This window comes from Hyperolius riggenbachi, chromosome 2, assembly GCF_040937935.1.
Source record: "Hyperolius riggenbachi isolate aHypRig1 chromosome 2, aHypRig1.pri, whole genome shotgun sequence".
In the NCBI taxonomy this organism is placed as follows: Eukaryota; Metazoa; Chordata; class Amphibia; order Anura; family Hyperoliidae; genus Hyperolius; species Hyperolius riggenbachi.
In genome coordinates, this window is record NC_090647.1 from 252,507,150 (window position 1) to 252,533,310 (window position 26,161).

The 26,161-nt window shown below is 42.0% G+C and overlaps 1 protein-coding gene across 2 annotated transcripts in view; it reads left to right on the top strand.

The window, feature by feature from the left end:
• Positions 1 to 26,161, top strand: part of P2RX1 (purinergic receptor P2X 1) — a 95,177-nt gene that overhangs the window by 26,892 nt on the left and 42,124 nt on the right. For both annotated transcript variants that reach the window (XM_068268508.1, XM_068268510.1), the window contains exon 2: positions 23,672 to 23,819. In XM_068268508.1, the coding sequence (XP_068124609.1) occupies positions 23,672 to 23,819 (148 nt within the window). The remainder of the gene's footprint in view (positions 1 to 23,671; positions 23,820 to 26,161) is intronic.

Here is a 26,161-nt window from a genome sequence, read left to right on the forward strand (position 1 = left end):
GGACTTGTGCAAAGTTGAGGGGCATAAGAACTTTCTATGACATGAATTATGAAGAAAATGTAAAGAAAATGTGAATATTGGGAATTCTGGGGTCACAGTAGGTCAGCTGCTTTGAGGGGGACCTTGATAAGATCTTCCTCCAGAGCTACAATAGGGACAGGTGCCGAAAATTAATACACCATTCACCTAGAAAGCTTGGTTTATGAGGTTCTGTCGAAGCAGAAGCCAGATTTATGGCATCGTCACACAGCAAACTATCTGCCAACTAGGAATAGAAGCCCATTGATTATGGCAGGGCACTCTGGTGCAGACCAGTGGCTGCTTAGATTGTGTGCCTTGGGAGAGCCCATACTTACCGCCGGTGCCAAGGTCAATAGGTACCCATCACGATAGCACACTGCTTGTGGCTCTATAATCATGTGGCTGGTTCTTTCTCCCTCAATTCCAGTTACAGCTGGCATTTTTCCTCATGACTCTTGGATTTCACATTGTATTTCCATTTTCATACAATTTTCCAGGCTTGTTAGGCAACAGTGTGTATATTTAATAACAGACTGAACAGTGTAGTAATGGTAGTAGTAAAGGATAAAGGCAGGTTCAGAGGGACTGCTGCAGGTGGCCAGTTTAGTCATCAGTGCTCAGCGTTTTGTTGTTGCATATTAAGCCCCTAGAGGGACACAGAATGAGAACACAGCTGATGCTAAACGCTACACGCATCGTCTCAGAAAACTCTATCGACCATGGTTTGAACGCCAGTAAATGCATTGAGTTGCACTGCCCTTCATCTTATTGTAGGACGTGGTGGATCTCCGGTGTATATATTGTGTACAGCCTCTGGCAGTCGCTATGTGAACCAGCCATTAGGGTGTGCTGCCAGTTTCAAAAGTTTGTCCTCAGAATCAGCAAGTCAGTGGTAAGTGGCCCTTACCCAGCTAAGTTGATAACATTGTATTGAGGTGTGTGATTGCTGCTCTCACGTCTGTTAACACTGTGTGTATATTGTATCAATTTTTATATGATTGACTATGCATGCTGTGTTTGGTATAGTGTATTAGGAACCTGGGCTTGGGGAGGTAAATCTGTTAAACGGGTATATTACAGTATATGTACAAAAGTAGGCATTTATTTATGAATTCATATATTGTGCCGCCATCTATGTTAACTTAGTGTTTCAACTGTTTTTTTTTATTTATGGACTAGGGTGTTTTGGCTGTTCATGTTGTATCACTAAAGATTTTTTTATATGGTGTCATTCTATGTAGGAGTACAGTGCATTTCTGTAGAGTTGTTTATGGTTACATTACATTGTAATTGCCTAGGCTAGCACGCTGGGTTGTATGTGGTTATTTATTAGTAATATATAAATTTGGAATAAAACTATAACGAATACAGTAGAATCCCTTTATAGTCAAAGGGACCTCACTAAGTACTTTACTACATCACACGTGTACTATATCAGGATTTGTCATACATTCACACAGGGACTTGGGGACTGAATTTACTATTGCTAGAGATTTACTACATCAGAGTTTACTATAACCAGATTCTACTGTATTGTACCATGTTTTCCAGTGTTGAACCATTGCTTTTAAAAACTTGATTCACACAGTCCTGGGGACACAAACCTGGCATAAACTGAGAATTCCCTATATCTGTATTTATAAATCATATATTCAGGCCCAGCTTTACCTCAGCAGTCTAATGGCACAGAGCACATTTTGCCTTAAGGCAGTTATACACTGTTTACCCAAGTAAAATAGGCAAACAGTCAATATCTGCCTAATATTGATAATTTGCCTAGTCTACTATCTTGCACCATTGCCCCCTAATAGCATGTGCAGCTATTATGTTCCTCATATACATATAACATGCAGCCCTCATATCTAAACCATTTGCCCTGAACAGTGATGTATAGGGTTTTTTTTGCCACCCCACAATATAGAATTTGATAGGGGACCACAGTGTTTTGTGATCACTTATCTGCTGTACTGCCAGCTCCTCAGTTCTAACATCCCCTTTCCTCCCAGGCAACTTGCCTGTGTGTGTGTCTACTTTAACTTCCATCTTCTTTAAAATGATGCTATAGAGTGAAAGCACTTCTTGTCTTTGAATTGACTGCACTGCTTTATCTCATTAGCTGAAGTACCGGTATGTGCTGTACAGCAATCAAGCCAGTGGGAATCACAGGTGGAAGTTGTGGTCAGCTCTGACTAATAGAGGAAAGAGGTTGGACTTTCTTTTCACCTGCAGAGACCTAATTTGCAGTTCAAATATTTTCCACAAAAATGGTTGCTGTATCAGATCTGGCTACTAGTGATGAGCACAACCAACAGGTTAACAGCCACACTTCCCTGTACAAGTGCCCGGCCCACACCTAACCTTCTTCCACTTGCATGTATTTTTATTTGGTCCATACCCACACTTAAGTTTATTCGACCTACTAGCACTACTAGGATGTCAGGGTGGAGTTTATCTGAAGAAGAGAAGAACCGAGAGCCCGATATGGTGTAGTATGTCAAGGTAATTGGATAATTAGAAAGAGTATGAATTGTATACTCACAAACCAGGGTTACCTCCAGGCAACCACTGTATAGGCAGGTGAGGAGATTAGCCTGTCCTCACTCAGGAATAAGAAGTCGCTCTCTGTAGGCTTGAAAAACAAGAAGGGGTATCCCCCTCCACCAAAGGTGGATACAATCAGTATTATGGTAGAGAACAGAGGCGCCAAAAGGATAAAAACAATATTTAAAAGTTTTAAAATTATTGCTTAGGAGGCAGTGGTGGACTCACCTCCCACAAGCAGACACAACAACTGTGTATTCACAAAAGGGACATTTATTGGTATACTCCAAATAAGGTCGCAACGCGTTTCGCAGGTCAAACCCGCTTCATCAGGCAATTATAGGAAGGAGCACACAACTGGGGGTAAGAGGCAACACATTTGTACAAATCCTGAACAGACTGCATATCAATAAACAAATATTTGTATGATGGAATTCACTGGTGTGATTTAAATTAACGGGAAGAGGTGGCTAATTATTGTATTTTGGGGGTGGAGGGGGGGCGGGGAGAGGGGGGGGGGGAAAGGACGGAGGGCCGGGGGGGGGGGGGAATGGGGAAAGATTTGGAGATGGGAAATGGGAGGGGGGGGGAAGAAGGGTGGGGGGGGTTTGTTTTAGGGGGAAGAAAGATAGTGGTAATTTTAAGTATTACATCATAGCATTAATATTCATAAACATAATCATAAACATAATCAAACGTTAATCTCAAGCATGTGGCGAGATACTTTCATAACATACAGTAAACAGTATCATAATTCATATATATATATTTTTTTACCCATACATATGTGTATTGGGAGCGGTTAGCCTATATGAAATAGTGCAAAGGAGTTCAGGGCTGGCAATAGTACATTGGGTATTTAAGAAAGACATGCAGAGTAATTTCTAGAAGACACATAATGAACAAGCATCAAAACAGATTCACTTACCAGCAGTATGTCCAGATAGCACCTGGCACCTCAGTGGCCAAGTAGTACTGAACTGCTGTTTATATAGTGTTGAACTCCTCCCCTTAGCTAATTGGAATGTGGGGAGGGCACTTAGTTACGTCATTACGCATGTGTACATGCGTATTTTGATGCGTAATGGCAGTGGCTGGATAGTGTACTGGCTAAGGGTGCTGCCTTTGACATGGGAGACCAGGGTTCAAATCCCGGCCGAGTCAAGTACCCATCCAATAAGGAATTCAAGGCAAGACTCCCTAACAATGCAGGGTGGCCTCTCGAGCGCATCCCTGTGGCTGCAGCTTTTGAGTGCTTTGAGTCTGACAGGAAAAAAGCGCTTGCAAATGTTTGGATTATGGATTATTATTAATGGCGGGTCAAGGATTTCGTATGCGTACATGCGTATTTTGACGCGTAATGGCGTATATGGATTGCATATTGTCAATGCGCGATGAAAAAAGGGGCGCATGCGTACTAGCATGATGCCATGCGTACGGTGGCATGGAATGGGAATGTGGCGTATATTTGAACGTGTTGGAATGCGGAACCATTGCTCAAAATAAGAGAACCACTATTTAATATTAATACATTTCAGGTTACTTGATCTGACAGTATATACCATTGTGGCTGTACAATTATATGCAATTATTGTCATACGATTTGCTCTGCATTGCAACAGTACTATCTATCAATGTAAACGCATATACATGTAAAAATGAGTAAAATTGATAATACAAATAAAAAAATATAAAAGGTTCCGACTAGCCAACTAAAACATAGAGTATGGATAAAAACATGATCACGTTGGAATACTAAGCATAACGTTCTTAACATAAATACGCTCAAAAACAATTATAAAAATGAGCTAAAAACCCAACAGGAATATAATAGTAAATAAAATAAATAAAAGATTATAAAAACTCGAACTTATAACACAGACCGATAAAAGAGGCGACTAAGTTAAAATAATATTGGAATGTTATGATCAGTGAATTTTTTCTAGTTGTTCGTTGAGTCCCTCCGGAATGAGAGTCCTCAGTATTTGTATCCAGAACATTTCTCTCGCTTTCAGTATTTCAAAAGCATTGTGCTGTTGTGGGTTAATGGATTCTATAAGTGTTATACGGAATAAAGTGGGGTCATTGTGATGGTGAGTGCCGAAGTGTCTCGAGACGCTGTGAAGGGGAAAGTTTTTCAGTATGTTTCTTTTGTGTTGTCCAATTCGGCTGCGTGCTGGTTGTGTGGTACGGCCCACGTACTGGAGGTGACACGGGCAGGAGATCACATATATGATATATCTTGAAGTACAGGTAATCGGGTGTTTAATTGTATAGTTTGTTTTGGTGGCATTGGAGCAGAATGAGGTGGTGATATTGATAAATGGGCAAGCTTTGCATCTAAGTATTATTGCATGGAAAACAGCCCGGGGAGTGTGCAACGTTTGGAATTGAGTTGGATATTTGTGTACGAAGTTTGCTGGGTGCTAGTAAGTTGCGCAAGTTGGGGGCTCTTCTAAAGGTGATTTGAGGTTTTTGTGGGATAGATTGTCGCAGATAAGGGTCTTGTAGTAGAATATCCCACCTATTCGTTAGAATTGACCGGATCTGTGGGTGTTGGGCATTGTATCGTGTGATGAATCGGGGGCAGTCCACGCTAAGTGGCTTAGTGAGGAGCTGAGTTGGGTTGTGCGATGGAGTTGTTTTGGCTTTAAATTTTGCATCCTTGATAAGCTTTTTGGGGTATTTTCGTGCCAGAAATTTGTTAGTGAGTAAACCTGATTGTGTGTTGTAGTCTGAGATGTCTGTACAATTTCTGTATATCCTTCTAAATTGACTATATGGTGTGTTAATGGTCCAGGGGCGATGGTGAAAACTTTCAAAATGTATATAATTGTTAGCATCTACCGGTTTGAAGTATGTTTTGGTTTTTATAGTGTTAGATTCTATGAACAGTGTTAGGTCCAGGTATTCAATATTCATGGGGTCATGTTGTGAAGTGAATTGTAATCCAGCAGCATTTGAATTGAGATAATTGATAAAGAGGGGGATCCGGTCAATGTTGCCTTGCCATATCAGGATGAGGTCGTCTATGTACCGTCTATAAAAAACTATATTGTCAGTGAAGGGGTTATTAGCTTGTAATTTTTGTAGTTCCAGAAGTCCCATGGATAAATTTGCATATGATGGGGCGAACGACGAACCCATAGCTGTTCCATTGGTTTGATGGTAGATTTTGTCAGAAAAGGAAAAAATGTTGTTCTGTAGGATAAATTCTGTACATTGTACTAAGAAGGATTGTTGATCATAGGGCATAGCGGGATTAGTTGACATAAAATGTTTGATAGCTGAAATACCATAAGAGTGTGGAATGTTGGTGTACAAAGAAGTTACATCGCAGGTGAGCCATACAAAACTATCTTGCCAGGTGATGCCTTTAAGAAGTTCTATCAGATGTGCGGAGTCTCTGAGGTAGGAGTCTAGTGATCGTACATGAGATTGTAGATGTTGATCTACAAAACGTGAGAGGTTGCTAGTCATTGAATTTATACCGGATATGATGGGGCGTCCTGGTGGTTTGGTTAAGGATTTGTGTATCTTGGGGAGATAGTAGAAAAAAGGTGTTTTGGGATGCGGGTTGATGATGTAGTTTCTTTCATTTTTTGAAATAATATTGTTGGATAGGGCATTATTGATGAAGGTTTTCAGTGTTTTGTTAAGCTCCATTGTGGGATCAACATCCAGGGTAATATAATATTTGGTGTCACCCAAAAGGCGTTCTGCCTCTTCCAGATAATCCTTTGTGTTAAGAATGACAATCCCTCCCCCTTTGTCTGCTGGTTTGATGGTAAGGTCATGATTATGCTGTAATGTCTTAATGGCGATCTTTTGTTGGCGGGTCAGGTTGGATACCGGGTTGGGGTTGTCAGTGTGTATGTTCTGTAGGTCATTAAGTACTAGTGAATAGAACGTGTCAATATAGTTGCCTTTTGAGGCTACAGGGGTAAAATCTTGATCTTCCTTTAAGTTTTGTAGTGATGTATTGTTCTGTCTGAATATCGGAGGGGGATAGTGTGCAGATTGGTATGGTATCATCGTTGGTGATGATTAAGGCTGTCGGGTCATTGGGAGGGGGCGGATTTAGTTTTTTTATAGCAAAATGTCGTTTGAGTGTTAGTTTTCGTATGTAGGCATTTAGATCGGAAAAAATCTCAAACATATTTGACTGGTTGGTTGGACAAAAAGATAATCCTTTTTCCAACAGTGTGGTTTCGCAGCGGGATAATGAGTGATCGGAAAGGTTAAATATACATTTGGTTTGTTTTGAAGGGGGGGTGGGATTGGTTGTGGTTAGTGTTTTCCTCGTTTTTCTTTTACCGCGTTTCCCCCTTTTTCGGAGTCGGGTAGGGGTCTTTTTTTCTTTGGTTTGAATATGGTCCGAGACGCTATCGGACTGGGTAGTTGGGTAGCTAACACGTTCTGGGATAGTGTGGTAGGTAGGTCTAAAAAAGAGGATGTAAGAGTAGTATCAGCATTGGTGTTGGTGGTGTGTGGGGTGGTGGGGCCATTCATGTTGGGTTGGAAAAAAGTTTCAATGGAAGTTTGAATGAATGTAGTTGGCTGTTCTGAACTATTATCATTTTCAATGTGAGGGGTTGTAGGAGCTTGATTGGTCATTGGGATTGGTCGGGGGCTGTCGCTTGCGGAGGGGTTGGGAGTGGTGGGTTCGGAGTCATATATACTTAACTGTGAAGGTCGGATTGGTGAATTGTGCTCTGATTCTAGTATAGTAGGGGAGGGATTGTCACTCATTCTGGGTTCAACTGTTTTGGATGAATTTGTAGGTAACAAAGACAATGGGGCATCTTTACCGGAGAAGTTGAAGTTTGGATTCATTAGAGGTATTCGAGTAGCTGGTTTGTCACCTCCAGTACGGGGGGTCGAGGTAACTGACTTGTTTTGTTTGGGGTGTGTGTTGGCAATGGTTAGTTTTTTGTTTTGGCGTTGTGGTTTCGCTATTATTGTTGGTCCTGTGTTATAATTGAAACTGTTCGGAGGGGGAGTGGAAGCCGTGAATTTGTTAGTTGTGATTATCGCTGTTGTATTATTGGTAATTGGGGTGGGGGTGATATTAGGTGTGTTGGTTGGTGGTGGGACCGTGGTGGTGGAAAAAACGGCGGGGGTAGGTATGGTGGATATCTGGTGGGGGGTGGCGGTATGGTAAGACTCATAAGTGGTACTGGGCGGGGTTGTGGATGTGCAGGTGGTCTACCTGGCAAAGGAGCAGTTGGGGGGTGCAATTTTCGCTCCCTCTCCCTGTGCTCTGCATAAGCCAGGCGGGTCCCTATTGAGTTTTTTAAGTTTGATATCAATGGTTTCTATTTCAAATTTTCTGAGTCGTGAAGTGAGGTTTGATAGGAGTGGACCGTATTGGGGGCTTTTGGAATGGAGGGCGAGGAAGTTTCGGCATTCAGTAATTACTGGCTGCAAGGCCTGAATGATTGATTTTCTTTTATTTATGAGCCTCTCCATCATGCCCTGTGTACAAAATTCGAGGTAAGCATACCACTCAGTTGTAAATACAGTGTCCGTGGGGAAGGCAGTAAGAGTTTTTATACGTATGCCATCCGGCGAGATTTTTTCCTCTATATAGGTCTCTTGCATGGCTATGTCAGCTATGTTAAAAAATTCATCTCTTAATGCCGTTTCCAATTTTTGAAAGGTGGGCTTGAGATCGGTGTTATCAGCAGGAAGTGTATCCTCTGTAGGAATGGGGTTTGGGTTCTGAATGTTGTTGGATTTGAGTTTGAACTGGGCCAGCAGGCTGTCTCTATGTGAAGACCGATCTAGGAGGGCATCCATAGCAGAGTAGGGCTTCTATCAGTTCGTGTTGCCGGTTCGACGATACGAAAGGCCTAGACGAGCTAGTGCAAATATGAAGAAGAGAAGAACCGAGAGCCCGATATGGTGTAGTATGTCAAGGTAATTGGATAATTAGAAAGAGTATGAATTGTATACTCACAAACCAGGGTTACCTCCAGGCAACCACTGTATAGGCAGGTGAGGAGATTAGCCTGTCCTCACTCAGGAATAAGAAGTCGCTCTCTGTAGGCTTGAAAAACAAGAAGGGGTATCCCCCTCCACCAAAGGTGGATACAATCAGTATTATGGTAGAGAACAGAGGCGCCAAAAGGATAAAAACAATATTTAAAAGTTTTAAAATTATTGCTTAGGAGGCAGTGGTGGACTCACCTCCCACAAGCAGACACAACAACTGTGTATTCACAAAAGGGACATTTATTGGTATACTCCAAATAAGGTCGCAACGCGTTTCGCAGGTCAAACCCGCTTCATCAGGCAATTATAGGAAGGAGCACACAACTGGGGGTAAGAGGCAACACATTTGTACAAATCCTGAACAGACTGCATATCAATAAACAAATATTTGTATGATGGAATTCACTGGTGTGATTTAAATTAACGGGAAGAGGTGGCTAATTATTGTATTTTGGGGGTGGAGGGGGGGGCGGGGAGAGGGGGGGGGGGAAAGGACGGAGGGCCGGGGGGGGGGGGGAATGGGGAAAGATTTGGAGATGGGAAATGGGAGGGGGGGGGAAGAAGGGTGGGGGGGGTTTGTTTTAGGGGGAAGAAAGATAGTGGTAATTTTAAGTATTACATCATAGCATTAATATTCATAAACATAATCATAAACATAATCAAACGTTAATCTCAAGCATGTGGCGAGATACTTTCATAACATACAGTAAACAGTATCATAATTCATATATATATATTTTTTTACCCATACATATGTGTATTGGGAGCGGTTAGCCTATATGAAATAGTGCAAAGGAGTTCAGGGCTGGCAATAGTACATTGGGTATTTAAGAAAGACATGCAGAGTAATTTCTAGAAGACACATAACATAATGAACAAGCATCAAACAGTATTCACTTACCAGCAGTATGTCCAGATAGCCCTGGCACCTCAGTGGCCAAGTAGTACTGAACTGCTGTTTATATATGTTGAACTCCTCCCCTTAGCTAATTGGAATGTGGGGAGGGCACTTAGTTACGTCATTACGCATGTGTACATGCGTATTTTGATGCGTAATGGCAGTGGCTGGATAGTGTACTGGCTAAGGGTGCTGCCTTTGACATGGGAGACCAGGGTTCAAATCCCGGCCGAGTCAAGTACCCATCCAATAAGGATTCAAGGCAAGACTCCCTAACAATGCAGGGTGGCCTCTCGAGCGCATCCCTGTGGCTGCAGCTTTTGAGTGCTTTGAGTCTGACAGGAAAAAAGCGCTATGCAAATGTTTGGATTATGGATTATTATTAATGGCGGTCAAGGATTTCGTATGCGTACATGCGTATTTTGACGCGTAATGGCGTATATGGATTGCATATTGTCAATGCGCGATGAAAAAAGGGGCGCATGCGTACTAGCATGATGCCATGCGTACGGTGGCATGGAATGGGAATGTGGCGTATATTTGAACGTGTTGGAATGCGGAACCATTGCTCAAAATAAGAGAACCACCATTTTGTACACAGGGCATGATGGAGAGGCTCATAAATAAAAGAAAATCAATCATTCAGGCCTTGCAGCCAGTAATTACTGAATGCCGAAACTTCCTCGCCCTCCATTCCAAAAGCCCCCAATACGGTCCACTCTATCAAACCTATCAAACCTCACTTCACGACTCAGAAAATTTGAAATAGAAACCATTGATATCAAACTTAAAAACTCAATAGGGACCGCCTGGCTTATGCAGAGCACAGGGAGAGGGAGCGAAAATTGCACCCCCCAACTGCTCCTTTGCCAGGTAGACCACCTGCACATCCACAACCCCGCCCAGTACCACTTATGAGTCTTACCATACCGCCACCCCCACCAGATATCCACCATACCTACCCCCGCCGTTTTTCCACCACCACCGGTCCCACCACCAACCAACACACCTAATATCACCCCCACCCCAATTACCAATAATACAACAGCGATAATCACAACTAACAAATTCACGGCTTCCACTCCCCTCCGAACAGTTTCAATTATAACACAGGACCAACAATAATAGCGAAAACCACAACGCCAAAAACAAAAAACTAACCATTGCCAACACACACCCCAAACAAAACAAGTCAGTTACCTCGACCCCCCGTACTGGAGGTGACAAACCAGCTACTCGAATACCTCTAATGAATCCAAACTTCAACTTCTCCGGGTAAAGATGCCCCATTGTCTTTGTTACCTACAAATTCATCCAAAACAGTTGAACCCAGAATGAGTGGACAATCCCTCCCCTACTATACTAGAATCAGAGCACAATTCACCAATCCGACCTTCACAGTTAAGTATATATGACTCCGAACCCACCACTCCCAACCCCTCCGCAAGCGACAGCCCCCGACCAATCCCAATGACCAATCAAGCTCCTACAACCCCTCACATTGAAAATGATAATAGTTCAGAACAGCCAACTACATTCATTCAAACTTCCATTGAAACTTTTTTCCAACCCAACATGAATGGCCCCACCACCCCACACACCACCAACACCAATGCTGATACTACTCTTACATCCTCTTTTTTAGACCTACCTACCACACTATCCCAGAACGTGTTAGCTACCCAACTACCCAGTCCGATAGCGTCTCGGACCATATTCAAACCAAAGAAAAAAGACCCCTACCCGACTCCGAAAAAGGGGAAACGCGGTAAAAGAAAAACGAGGAAAACACTAACCACAACCAATCCCACCCCCCTTCAAAACAAACCAAATGTATATTTAACCTTTCCGATCACTCATTATCCCGCTGCGAAACCACACTGTTGGAAAAAGGATTATCTTTTTGTCCAACCAACCAGTCAAATATGTTTGAGATTTTTTCCGATCTAAATGCCTACATACGGAAAACTAACACTCAAACGACATTTTGCTATAAAAAAACTAAATCCGCCCCTCCCAATGACCCGACAGCCTTAATCATCACCAACGATGATACCATACCAATCTGCACACTATCCCCCTCCGATATTCAGACAGAACAATACATCACTACAAAACTTAAAGGAAGATCAAGATTTTACCCTGTAGCCTCAAAAGGCAACTATATTGACACGTTCTATTCACTAGTACTTAATGACCTACAGAACATACACACTGACAACCCCAACCCGGTATCCAACCTGACCCGCCAACAAAAGATCGCCATTAAGACATTACAGCATAATCATGACCTTACCATCAAACCAGCAGACAAAGGGGGAGGGATTGTCATTCTTAACACAAAGGATTATCTGGAAGAGGCAGAACGCCTTTTGGGTGACACCAAATATTATATTACCCTGGATGTTGATCCCACAATGGAGCTTAACAAAACACTGAAAACCTTCATCAATAATGCCCTATCCAACAATATTATTTCAAAAAATGAAAGAAACTACATCATCAACCCGCATCCCAAAACACCTTTTTTCTACTATCTCCCCAAGATACACAAATCCTTAACCAAACCACCAGGACGCCCCATCATATCCGGTATAAATTCAATGACTAGCAACCTCTCACGTTTTGTAGATCAACATCTACAATCTCATGTACGATCACTAGACTCCTACCTCAGAGACTCCGCACATCTGATAGAACTTCTTAAAGGCATCACCTGGCAAGATAGTTTTGTATGGCTCACCTGCGATGTAACTTCTTTGTACACCAACATTCCACACTCTTATGGTATTTCAGCTATCAAACATTTTATGTCAACTAATCCCGCTATGCCCTATGATCAACAATCCTTCTTAGTACAATGTACAGAATTTATCCTACAGAACAACATTTTTTCCTTTTCTGACAAAATCTACCATCAAACCAATGGAACAGCTATGGGTTCGTCGTTCGCCCCATCATATGCAAATTTATCCATGGGACTTCTGGAACTACAAAAATTACAAGCTAATAACCCCTTCACTGACAATATAGTTTTTTATAGACGGTACATAGACGACCTCATCCTGATATGGCAAGGCAACATTGACCGGATCCCCCTCTTTATCAATTATCTCAATTCAAATGCTGCTGGATTACAATTCACTTCACAACATGACCCCATGAATATTGAATACCTGGACCTAACACTGTTCATAGAATCTAACACTATAAAAACCAAAACATACTTCAAACCGGTAGATGCTAACAATTATATACATTTTGAAAGTTTTCACCATCGCCCCTGGACCATTAACACACCATATAGTCAATTTAGAAGGATATACAGAAATTGTACAGACATCTCAGACTACAACACACAATCAGGTTTACTCACTAACAAATTTCTGGCACGAAAATACCCCAAAAAGCTTATCAAGGATGCGAAATTTAAAGCCAAAACAACTCCATCGCACAACCCAACTCAGCTCCTCACTAAGCCACTTAGCGTGGACTGCCCCCGATTCATCACACGATACAATGCCCAACACCCACAGATCCGGTCAATTCTAACGAATAGGTGGGATATTCTACTACAAGACCCTTATCTGCGACAATCTATCCCACAAAAACCTCAAATCACCTTTAGAAGAGCCCCCAACTTGCGCAACTTACTAGCACCCAGCAAACTTCGTACACAAATATCCAACTCAATTCCAAACGTTGCACACTCCCCGGGCTGTTTTCCATGCAATAATACTAGATGCAAAGCTTGCCCATTTATCAATATCACCACCTCATTCTGCTCCAATGCCACCAAAACAAACTATACAATTAAACACCCGATTACCTGTACTTCAAGATATATCATATATGTGATCTCCTGCCCGTGTCACCTCCAGTACGTGGGCCGTACCACACAACCAGCACGCAGCCGAATTGGACAACACAAAAGAAACATACTGAAAAACTTTCCCCTTCACAGCGTCTCGAGACACTTCGGCACTCACCATCACAATGACCCCACTTTATTCCGTATAACACTTATAGAATCCATTAACCCACAACAGCACAATGCTTTTGAAATACTGAAAGCGAGAGAAATGTTCTGGATACAAATACTGAGGACTCTCATTCCGGAGGGACTCAACGAACAACTAGAAAAAATTCACTGATCATAACATTCCAATATTATTTTAACTTAGTCGCCTCTTTTATCGGTCTGTGTTATAAGTTCGAGTTTTTATAATCTTTTATTTATTTTATTTACTATTATATTCCTGTTGGGTTTTTAGCTCATTTTTATAATTGTTTTTGAGCGTATTTATGTTAAGAACGTTATGCTTAGTATTCCAACGTGATCATGTTTTTATCCATACTCTATGTTTTAGTTGGCTAGTCGGAACCTTTTATATTTTTTTATTTGTATTATCAATTTTACTCATTTTTACATGTATATGCGTTTACATTGATAGATAGTACTGTTGCAATGCAGAGCAAATCGTATGACAATAATTGCATATAATTGTACAGCCACAATGGTATATACTGTCAGATCAAGTAACCTGAAATGTATTAATATTAAATAGTGGTTCTCTTATTTTGAGCAATGGTTCCGCATTCCAACACGTTCAAATATACGCCACATTCCCATTCCATGCCACCGTACGCATGGCATCATGCTAGTACGCATGCGCCCCTTTTTTCATCGCGCATTGACAATATGCAATCCATATACGCCATTACGCGTCAAAATACGCATGTACGCATACGAAATCCTTGACCGCCATTAATAATAATCCATAATCCAAACATTTGCATAGCGCTTTTTTCCTGTCAGACTCAAAGCACTCAAAAGCTGCAGCCACAGGGATGCGCTCGAGAGGCCACCCTGCATTGTTAGGGAGTCTTGCCTTGAATTCCTTATTGGATGGGTACTTGACTCGGCCGGGATTTGAACCCTGGTCTCCCATGTCAAAGGCAGCACCCTTAGCCAGTACACTATCCAGCCACTGCCATTACGCATCAAAATACGCATGTACACATGCGTAATGACGTAACTAAGTGCCCTCCCCACATTCCAATTAGCTAAGGGGAGGAGTTCAACACTATATAAACAGCAGTTCAGTACTACTTGGCCACTGAGGTGCCAGGTGCTATCTGGACATACTGCTGGTAAGTGAATCTGTTTTGATGCTTGTTCATTATGTGTCTTCTAGAAATTACTCTGCATGTCTTTCTTAAATACCCAATGTACTATTGCCAGCCCTGAACTCCTTTGCACTATTTCATATAGGCTAACCGCTCCCAATACACATATGTATGGGTAAAAAAATATATATATATGAATTATGATACTGTTTACTGTATGTTATGAAAGTATCTCGCCACATGCTTGAGATTAACGTTTGATTATGTTTATGATTATGTTTATGAATATTAATGCTATGATGTAATACTTAAAATTACCACTATCTTTCTTCCCCCTAAAACAAACCCCCCCCACCCTTCTTCCCCCCCCCCTCCCATTTCCCATCTCCAAATCTTTCCCCATTCCCCCCCCCCCCGGCCCTCCGTCCTTTCCCCCCCCCCTCTCCCCGCCCCCCCTCCACCCCCAAAATACAATAATTAGCCACCTCTTCCCGTTAATTTAAATCACACCAGTGAATTCCATCATACAAATATTTGTTTATTGATATGCAGTCTGTTCAGGATTTGTACAAATGTGTTGCCTCTTACCCCCAGTTGTGTGCTCCTTCCTATAATTGCCTGATGAAGCGGGTTTGACCTGCGAAACGCGTTGCGACCTTATTTGGAGTATACCAATAAATGTCCCTTTTGTGAATACACAGTTGTTGTGTCTGCTTGTGGGAGGTGAGTCCACCACTGCCTCCTAAGCAATAATTTTAAAACTTTTAAATATTGTTTTTATCCTTTTGGCGCCTCTGTTCTCTACCATAATACTGGAGTTTATCTGTTCACTCTGTAATTGTATATATTTCCTCTGGGCACTCATTTCCTCCCACATCCCAAAAACATATGGGTAAGATAATTGGTTACTTTCAAAATTGGTCTCGACCTGTGGTAGGGACTTAGCAGGAGTCTGGAGTGAAAATAAAAATAAAAAAACAGATACTCACCTAAGGAGAGGGAAGGCTCTGGGTTCTATAGAGCCTTCCCGGGCTCCTTGCATTCCCCTACAGGCTCCCCCATTAGCCGTCTACGACCCTTGTGTCATAGACTGCTCTCTTCCGCATTGGGTGCGCTAAGGGAGGCTTCAGAAGCACTCGGTCTTCCGAAGATTGGCCTCTCTGTACTGCGCACGCATGAGTTCCATCTCTCGATTACTTGCGCATGTACAGTACAGTCGCCCATCTTCGGGAGCCCGAGTGCTTCCGAAGACTTCAGAAGTCTCCCGCGGCGGTAGATTTGAATAGTGAAACCTTCGCGGGAATGAGGACACCGGGAGGAGAACAGGAAAGCTCTATAGGACCCAGAGCCTTCCCTCTCCTTAGGTGAGTATTTTTGTGTTTTTGTTTTTTTATTTCCCTTCAGACTTGCTTTAAGACAATAACTATGATAGGGATTAGATTGGGATTCTCTCTGGGAGACAGTTCCAGATCTGCATTAATGTTAAGGGCTGCAGACCATGTCAGCGCTATATAAATAATATTCCACGTGGATAAAAATATAATACTTTTCCATAGTCCATCACATTCCACTCAGGTAAGCTGAGTGTGTCTGTTGCTAGGCACAATTTAGATAGTGGTCAGATCATGCATTACGTGGTGACACATGGCTCACCATTATCTAGTGTATGTACACAGTTTTCCACTGATGAGAAAGGGTTTTGTAGATTAAGCATCTCAAATGAGCATTTTGTTTTCTTCCGAATAAACAGGAGCTTATATTTGTTTATACCAAAATCAGAGTCCCAGTTCTCATGTACTGAGCCTGAAAGTGTGTTTTATATGTGGTTATAAGGCCTTCTTCCAGCATATCAGTATATATGGTAGTCAGTCTTTTCTGTGTACAGTACAGAAAAATTCAATAGCAATGAATAAGTAAACATACACAGAGCAGGAAGAATGTGGGCACCAACTACAAGATTGCAATCAAACCGTCACCTTTATTCCATCCCCATTGTTCCCAACAGAAATTGCAGGATGAATGACCTGACAGCCATTTCGCGGGCAAACAACCCACTTTGTCAGAGGCAAAGTAGCATAGCATATAATTGATTTCAATTGATTTGATCTGTCTGACAGGATGAAAAATCTGGGTCAATCTGCTGCTGGCAGCAGATCGATGACCCATAGAGTTGCATTGGATCTAATGGTCCAGTAATGCTTTTAGATCGATTTCCAATAGATTTCATTCTGAAATCTATTGGAAATCTGTTCCTAGTGTGTGGCACACATCAGATTAGATTTGACAAGCATCTGACAGAAATCCATCTGATGGTCGAATCTGTTGCAAATCTTTAACCATTTGCGGACTGAGGTGATAGAGATCTACACCCTGTTTTGATGGGCTCCTGGCTGGCAGGGCGTAGATCTCTATCACCGGCGCCGCTGCTCCCCGCCGCGATCGTGCGCACCAAACCGGCTGCACTTAGCTGTCTTATGACAGCTAAGGCTTCCGGGTATCGGCAGGAGCCGTCACTGATTGGCTCCCTGCTGTGTGATCGCTGTGAGCCAATCACAGCGATCACCCTCCGAAAGGCAACATAGTTGCCGTTCCGCCTCCCTCTCCCTGTCACTGTGTGGATCTTGTGTGACAGGGAGAGACGCACAGCCTGCAGCCGTGACAGGCTGTGCGATTTTAGTATTAAAAAAAAAACACTTTTTTATCCCGATCTCCCCCCATGTATCTCTTGATCCCCTCCCAACCACCTATATATAGATATATATATATATATATATATATATATATATATATATATATAGATCTATATATATATATATATATAGATAGATATATCTATATATATATATATATATATATATATATATATAGATCGATATATCTTTATATATATATATATATATATATATATAGATCGATCGATCGATCGATCGATCGATCGATCGATCGATCGATCGATCGATCGATCTATCTATCTATCTATCTATCTATCTATCTATCTATCTATCTATCTATCTATCTATCTATCTATCTATCTATCTATCTATCTATCTATCTATCTATCTATCTATCTATCTATCTATCTATCTATCTATCTATCTATCTATCTATCTATCTATCTATCTATCTATCTATCTATCTATCTATCTATCTATATTACTGGATTGTGATTTTAACCACTTGCCGACCACCCCTACCTAGGGGCGGCGGCAAAGTGGAGCCCGCAACGACCGCAATACGCCGATCGGCGGCGGCTTGTTGCGGACTAGCTGGCCGGGGATCGCACTCTGGATGTGCCCACCCGCGACGTCAACCCGCCGGCCAATTAGCAGCGCCGGCGGGTTGTTAACCCCTGATCTGCCGCATGTAAAGCGGATAATACGCTTTGTAATGTATACAAAGCGTATTATACAGGCTGCCTCCTGCCCTGGTGGTCCCAGTGATCGAGGGACCACCAGGGCAGGTTGCAGCCCTCCTAGTAAGCACCCAAGCACACTGATCCTGCCCCCTGATCGCCCACTGCACCCATCAGACCCCCCCTGCCCACCCCTCAAACACCTGTTTGCACCCAATCACCCCCCTAATCACCCATTAATCACTCCCTATCACTATCGCAACGCTATTTTTTAGATTAGGTCCTAAACTGCCCCCTGGGGGCTCCTGAACAACCCCCCCACACACACACCCTCAGATCCTCCCTAGACACTCCCCCCCTGCGTACTGTATACATCTATTCTCCCCTATAATCACCCACTGATCACCTGTCAATCACCCATCAATCACCCCCTGTCACCACCTGTCACTGCCACCCATCAGATCAGACCCTAACCTGCCCTTTGTGGGCACCTGATCACCCACCCACACCCTCAGATTGCGTGCAGACCCACCCTCAGATCACCTCCGAAAATGAATTGTTTACATCTGTTCTCCCCTCTAATCATCCACTGATCACCCATCAATCACCCCGTCACCACCTGTCACTGCTACCCATCAGATCAGACACTAATCTGCCCCTTGCGGGCACCCAATCACCCGCCCACACCCTCAATTAGCCCCCCAGACCCCCTCTGATCAACTCGCCAGTGCATTGCTTGCATATATTCTCCTCTGTAATCCCCTACTGATCACCTATCAATCACCCCGTCACCCCCTGTCACCACCTGTCACTGCTACCCATCAGATCAGGCCCTAATATGCCCCCTGCGGGCTTCTGATCACCCGGCCAAACCTTCACCCGCCCCACCGCAGTGACAGAATTTTTTTTTCTTATCACTGCTGGTACGACTTAATTGCCATGTCCAGGTTTGAGAACATCCGGCGCTTCCTGCACTTCAGTGCCAATACAACCTGTCATCTAAGAGGCCATCCTGCTTATGACCGGTTCCACAAAATTCGGCCCCTCATAGACCACCTGTCATCAAAATTTGCAGATGCTTATACTCCTGAACAGTCATTTTGAGGCATTTGGTTTCCAGACTACTCCTCATGGTTTTGGGCCCCTAAAATGCCAGGGCAGTATAGGAACCCCACAAGTGACCCCATTTTAGAAAGAAGACACCCCAAGGTATTCCGTTAGGTGTATGACGAGTTCATAGAAGATTTTATTGTTTGTCAAAAGTTAGCGGAAATTGATTTTTATTGGGTTTTTTGCACAAAGTGTCATTTTCCACTAACTTGTGACAAAAAAAAAAATCTTCTATGAACTCACCATACACCTAACGGAATACCTTGGGGTGTTTTCTTTCTAAAATGGGGTCACTTGTGGGGTTTCCATACTGCCCTGGCATTTTAGGGGCCCTAAACCGTGAGGAGTAGTCTAGAAACCAAATGCCTCAAAATGACCTGTGAATAGGACGTTGGGCCCCTTAGCGCACCTAGGCTGCAAAAAAGTGTCTCTGTAAATCTCTCTGTAAATGGACAATTGTGTGTAAAAAAAATCAAAAATTGTAATTTACAGAGATATTTCTCCCACCCAGCATGGGTATGTGTAAAAATACACCACAAAACACATTATACTACTTCTCCTGAGTACGGCAATACCACATGTGTGACACTTTTTTGCAGCCTAGGTGCGCTAAGAGGCCCAACGTCCTATGAGTACCTTTAGAATTTCACAGGTCATTTTGAGGCATTTGGTTTCTAGACTACTCCTCACGGTTTAGGGCCCCTAAAATGCCAGGGCATTATAGGAACCCCACAAGTGACCTCATTTTAGAAAGAAGACACCCCAAGGTATTCCATTAGGTGTATGGGGAATTCATAGAAGATTTTATTTTTTGTCACAAGTTAGTGGAAAATGACACTTTGTGAAAAAAACAATAAAAATCAATTTCCGCTAACTTGTGACAAAAAATGAAATCTTCTATGAACTCCCCCATACTACTAACGGAATACCTTGGGGTGTCTTCTTTCTAAAATGGGGTCACTTGTAGGGTTCCTATACTGTCCTGGCATTTTAGGGGCCCTAAACCGTGAGGAGTAGTCTAGAAAATAAATGCCTCAAAATGACCTGTGAAATCCTAAAGGTACTCATAGGACTTTGGGCCCCTTAGCGCAGTTAGGGTGCAAAAAAGTGTAAGACATGTGGTATTGCCATACTCAGGAGAAGTAGTATAATGTGTTTTGGGGTGTATTTTTACACATACCCATGCTGGGTGGGAGAAATATCTCTGTAAATGGACAATTGTGTGTAAAAAAATAAAATAAAAATAAATTTACAGAGATATTTCTCCCACCCATCATGGGTATGTGTAAAAATACACCCCAAAACACATTATACTATTTCTACTGAGTAAGGCGATACCACAGGTGTGACACTTTTTTTGCAGCCTAGGTGCGCTAAGGGGCCCAAAGTCCTATGAGCACCTTTAGGCTTTACAGGGGTGCTTACAATTTAGCACCCCCAAAATGTCAGGACAGTAAACACACCCCACAAATGACCCCATTTTGGAAACTAGACACTTCAAGGTATTCAGAGAGGGGCATGGTGAGTCCGTGGCAGATTTCATTTTTTTTTTGTCACCAGTTAGCAGAAATGGAAACTTTTTTTTTTTATTTTTTTTGTCACAAAGTGTCATTTTCCACTAACTTGTGACAAAAAATAAAATCTTCTATGAACTCACCATGCCTCTAAGTGAATACTTTGGGGTGTCTTCTTTCCAAAATGGGGTCATTTGGGGGGTATTTATACTATCCTGGAATTCTAGCCCCTCATGAAACCTGACAGGTGCTCAGAAATGAGAGAGATGCTTCAAAATGGGAAAATTCACTTTTTGCACCATAGTTGTAAACGCTATAACTTTTACCCAAACCAATAAATATAAACTGAATGTTTTTTTTTTTTTATCAAAGACATGTAGCACAATAAATGTGGACAAAAATGTATACAGAAATTTTACTTTATTTGACAAATTTTATCACAGGAAGTTAAAAAAATCATTTTTTTTTACAAAATTCATGTCTTTTTTGATGAATGTAATACAAACTAAAAATCGCAGCAGCAATCAAATAGCACCAAAAGAAAGCTGTATTAGTGACAAGAAAAGGAGGTAAAATTCATTTAGATGGTAGCTTGTATGACTGAGGAATAAACCATTAAAGCTGCAGTGGTCTGAATGGAAAAAAGGCTCTGGTCCTTAACGGGGAACTGAAGAGAGAGGTATATGGAGGCTGTCATGTTTATTTCCTTTTAATCAATACCAGTTGCCTGGCAGCCCTGCTGGTCTATTTCTCTGCAGTAGTATCTGATTAAAACCAGAAACAAGCATGCAGCTAGTCTTGTCAGATCAGACTTATAAGTCTGAACCACTGAAACACCTGATCCGCTGCATGCTTGTTCAGGGGCTATGGCTAATAGTATTAGAGGCAGAGGATCAGCAGGGCTGCCAGGTAACTGGTATTGTCTAAAAGGAAATAAGCATGACAGCCTCCATATACCTCTCTCTTCAGTTCCCCTTTAAGGGGTGAAAAGACTGCGGTCCTTAAGTGGTTAAAGGACCTCTTTCACGAAAATCTGAAAATTTTAAATACATGTAAACCAGGGGTGCCCACACTTTTTCGGTTCGCGAGCTACTTTAAAAATTGCAGTGCCCAGGAGATCTACCCCCCCTCCCACGTACACACAGTGGCTCGAACCCCCCCCCCCCCCACACACACACACACGTTCCCCCATATCCCAGCATAGTTAGGCTCAGTTCTGCATAGAGAAAAAATAATTCCTGCCTGTCCCACATTCAGGCTATACAGCAGGAAGTAAACCTCCACTAGACTCACTCAGAACTGCTGCTACCATATTGCCAGCATCTGAGCAGCTCCCAAGAACCAGTTAAAAATATAAAACAATGCATTTGAACTATTAGAGCTGTGTCCCTGTGCTATTTAGAGGACAATTATTTACACAAAGCTCAGCTCTAGTTTCAGCTGAGAATCACACTCTCCTTCCCTGCTTCACACGTAATCGCTCATCAACCCCCATGTCTTGCCTGGAGAACAGCTTCCCCCTTCTCTCTTCACTCCTGTGACCCCATGCTGTTTTCTAGGAAGGGGGATCAGCTTATCACAGAGGCATCCTCAGCACGGAGGCATCCTTAGCTGTGCTGCTGTTGCATCTCCTTCACTGCTGACAGCTTATCAGTCGGCAGTGGCTGGAAGATGCATGCTGTGCATTCAGATGACATAATACAGTTGAGGCAGGAAGATGGCACTCGGGCAGCACTACTGACCTAAGGAGAGCTTTCTCTGCTAGCCAGGAACTGGATGATGGTTGGGAGCCCTGGAAGACAGACACTCTATCACGAGCAGCCTGGCGGGGAGGAGACGCTATATCCTCTTTCACTCCTCTCCCCTTCAGCCACGCCTCCTCTTCAGCCGCGCCTCCCCTCTCCTCGCTGATGCTGCTCTGGCAGCAAAATCTGACAGCCGCAGCTGCAGAATATGTCAAGACGCGGCCACCCGGCCGCGATCTACTCTGAAGGCGGTCGCGATCTACCGGTAGATCGCGATCGACCTATTGGGCAGCCCTGATGTAAACATATACAAATAAGAAGTACGTTTTTTCCAGAGTAAAATGAGCCATAAATTACTTTTCTCCTTTGTTGCTGTCACTTACAGTGAGTAGTAGAAATCTGATATTACCAATATGTTATGCAAGTAGAGCAAGTATTTACTTGTATATGTTTTTTTTAAATTTCAGAGATATTATAGCCGACAGCTCCACTTTAACCCTGTTTAATCTTAAGGCAGCATCAATTTAATCAGGACACCCATTGAATTACTATGAAGACAAGATAATAATCTTCCTTATTGCTTTAAAAAAGTTAGAATCATATCACAATCTGTTCCTCAGAGGATCTTGCAGTCTAATCCTTACCCATAGCCATAGTCTGATGTTCCCGCTAGGGATGGTCAGTGAGATGCAAATGACTCCAAGCTGATTCAGAATTATGAAAATCTTGTATGCAAATTTACATGGTTTGAAAATGGACCAATTAAAGTCTTCCAAGATTGAATTTGAACGGCCTTTTTAAAAGCAGCATGCATTTGCATACAAAATTTGCATACTCCTTTATCAACTCAAAATTACTTGAATATAATTGTCCATACCCACCATGGTCTAAATCCAACTGGAGTTGGGAGGGAGGGGGGGGGGGTGCAGTTAACTTATTAGTATGTTTGTGGGGAGAAACTGGAGTGCACAGAGAAAACACATGGAGAACATGCAAACACCATACAGACTGTGTCCAAGTCAGGAACTGTTCCCAGCATTCTAGTGTTTTGAGGCGAGAGTGCTGTCTGCTATGCTATGTCACTGTGTTATCCACCTCCATGCTTATGCAGTGAGGGCTGTGCAGCCACTTTGGAGGCTTGGGTCCTGCCAAGTTTAAAAGAGGATTAATACTGAGTGTCTTCCCTGAAGTTAGTAAACTTCAAAACGCCTCTATCCTCAGCATTGTGTGGATGTAGGTAATGTTTTTTCAGCTTCAATAATATTGCCTTTTTTTAATTTCTTCAATAATATTTGCATGATATTTTATCTGGTTTAATTTTCAGACTGAACCCTAAAGACAGTTTATTCATGTTTTCATTTAGATGGGTGTTTTTGTACGAAAAAGGATACCAAGAAGTTGATGGCATTATCAGTTCTGTCTCCATTAAAGTAAAAGGTTTAGCAGTTACAAATCTTCCAGATTTAGGAACAGAGATCTGGGATGTTGCCGATTATGTCTTTCCTCCACAGGTAAGGATGTCTTTTACACTGATAAATAGTGTGTTGCACTAACCTGTAATGATTATAAATCACCTTTTATCTGTTTTAGCACACCATGTATGTTGTTAAATAAGTCCATTTTGATTTACAAATTAGTTTTTTAGGATAAAAACTAAACCAGTGCATTCTTTTTATAAATGATGTATCCATTTAAACATGATTAGAGAAGGGCAACAAGATGCTAATAATTTCAGCTTACATTCAAATTTAATGATAATTGTATGCAGCTATGAAATGGACAAATCAGATGCACTTGCTATCAATTCTGACCAGGCCAATCCCAAGATGCATATAATATGCAAATGATTTGCATGCCAGCCAGAATTATTTGCATCTCTTTGACCACCACTAAATACCGTATGATATTCCAAGTAAGGTGTAGAACAGGCTTTCTCAACCAGGGTTCCCTGGAACCCCAGAGTTCCTTGAGCACTCTGCAGGGGTTCCTTGGCATTTCCCCCCATCATAGGGGAAGTATAATAGAGCAGACTATTATAGGAGGTACTGTAAAAAGAAGAACTAAATTGGGGGTAAGAATAATAATGAGATCATAAAAAAAGCACTAGGATGAAGAAACCGTATAATGAGTGGCAGTGTAATGGGGGTAGTGAAATAAACAACCTCACCTACTTTTAAAAACCATGCCTCCTGCAATATAAATGCAGGGGTTCCTCGAGATAAAAAAAAAATGTTTGCAGGGGTTCCTTGAGATGCAAAAGTTATTTACAGGGTTCCTCCTGGGTAAAAAGGTTAAGATCGGCTGGTGTAGAACAATTGGCAAGGGGAAGCTGTGGCAGTGTGGTGGTTTAGGGCTAGAGTGCCCCAAGTGAGATTATATGCTTGCCTAAAGAGATGAGTTTTCAGGCTGTGCCTAAAAGGTGGTAAGTGTGGGTGAGTGGAAAAAAAATTGTGGAAGGCCTTTTCTGCAAGAATGAGAAGAGGTGACTAGCGAGGAAGACTGGAGAATATTGTTAGTAAAGCAGATGTTTCCTGCAGGGCTGTATCTGGAGACAAGAATAGTTATGTGAGAAGGAGCTAAACTGTAAAGCGCTTTGTAGAGGAGAGTTAGGATCATGGAAGTAAATGAAGCTCCCATTCTAACTGACAAGAGACCCATTTTCAAACTCTTGGACAGAAATTCTTAGCTGCTTGGATATCTGTTTGCAAAGTTCATCAGCGGCATCTACAACAGTATCCATGATGTCTGACAGTTGCCGTTACCACGGTCAGCCATTGGTAGCTAATGCTGGCTCTTCCAAGATGTAGAATCTAAGTTTCATCTGGTCTCTACCAAAATACCACACAAGGGATGATGGCCAGCAAGGGGTGGTGACCTTTGAATAACTTTGCTACAAAATGTTATCACAGCCAGAGAATTATCCACCAGTGGCTGGCAAGGATAGGATGACCTATAATGAGATGTTAGCACTGCAGAAAGTCTACAAACAGGTCAGGAAGAGTGGCATGTGAAGGCCTAGACAGAATTGTAACTCTAATCTGAGGTCCAGACAGGTAACAATCAGTCAGTTGGTAACACAAGCAGAGGTCAGGTCAGAATTCCGTAAGAAAGAACACAGATAAAACGGAGTCAGGTTAGGCAGCAGTTTGCAGAATATTGAGAGTTAGGCGATAGGTGCAAGCATCCTTTCTCACTCTGCACTACTAGTTAAAACGCAAACTATATTAAGAGTTCTACTTTAATATGGGTTATGACAGATGCTGAAAGGTAAAAAATCTTGTGTACCAAAGAAACCATTTCCATGACACCAGACTGATAATTCATTGTTGTCTTAGCGTTTCAAGTATTTGAAAAGAAACACATAAGGGTTAAAATCTGTTGATATTATAAATGGGTGACTTACAGTAGTCATTTGATTAAACAGAAATCTCATAATCAGTTTGAGCACTTGCCAAGAAACCAACATATTACAGCACTACTGGTATGTCCATAAGAGGACATGCTTACAATGTGGATATCTTATTTCCTGATCTGGAATTCTGTCAATCTTTCGTTGTTGTCTGTTTCTCTTGTTTTTGAAAGCAAGCACGTATATGATTTTTTTTTTGTAAATCAATGTTGGTTTATTTTTACATATTTACTTTTTTATTGTCATCCAATTCAGTGGTATAAATTTAACTGATTGATTTGAGGTTGTATTTATCTTAATTATTTTGTTTTTTTCCCCCTTTCTGTTTGGGAGCTGTTGCGCAGGGAATTCCTAGAAAAAATATTTACTTAAACTTGCATGTGGTATATCAAATTTTATTGAGAGCACAACTCAATGCAAAGTTGGGTTTTCTATGTTTGACTG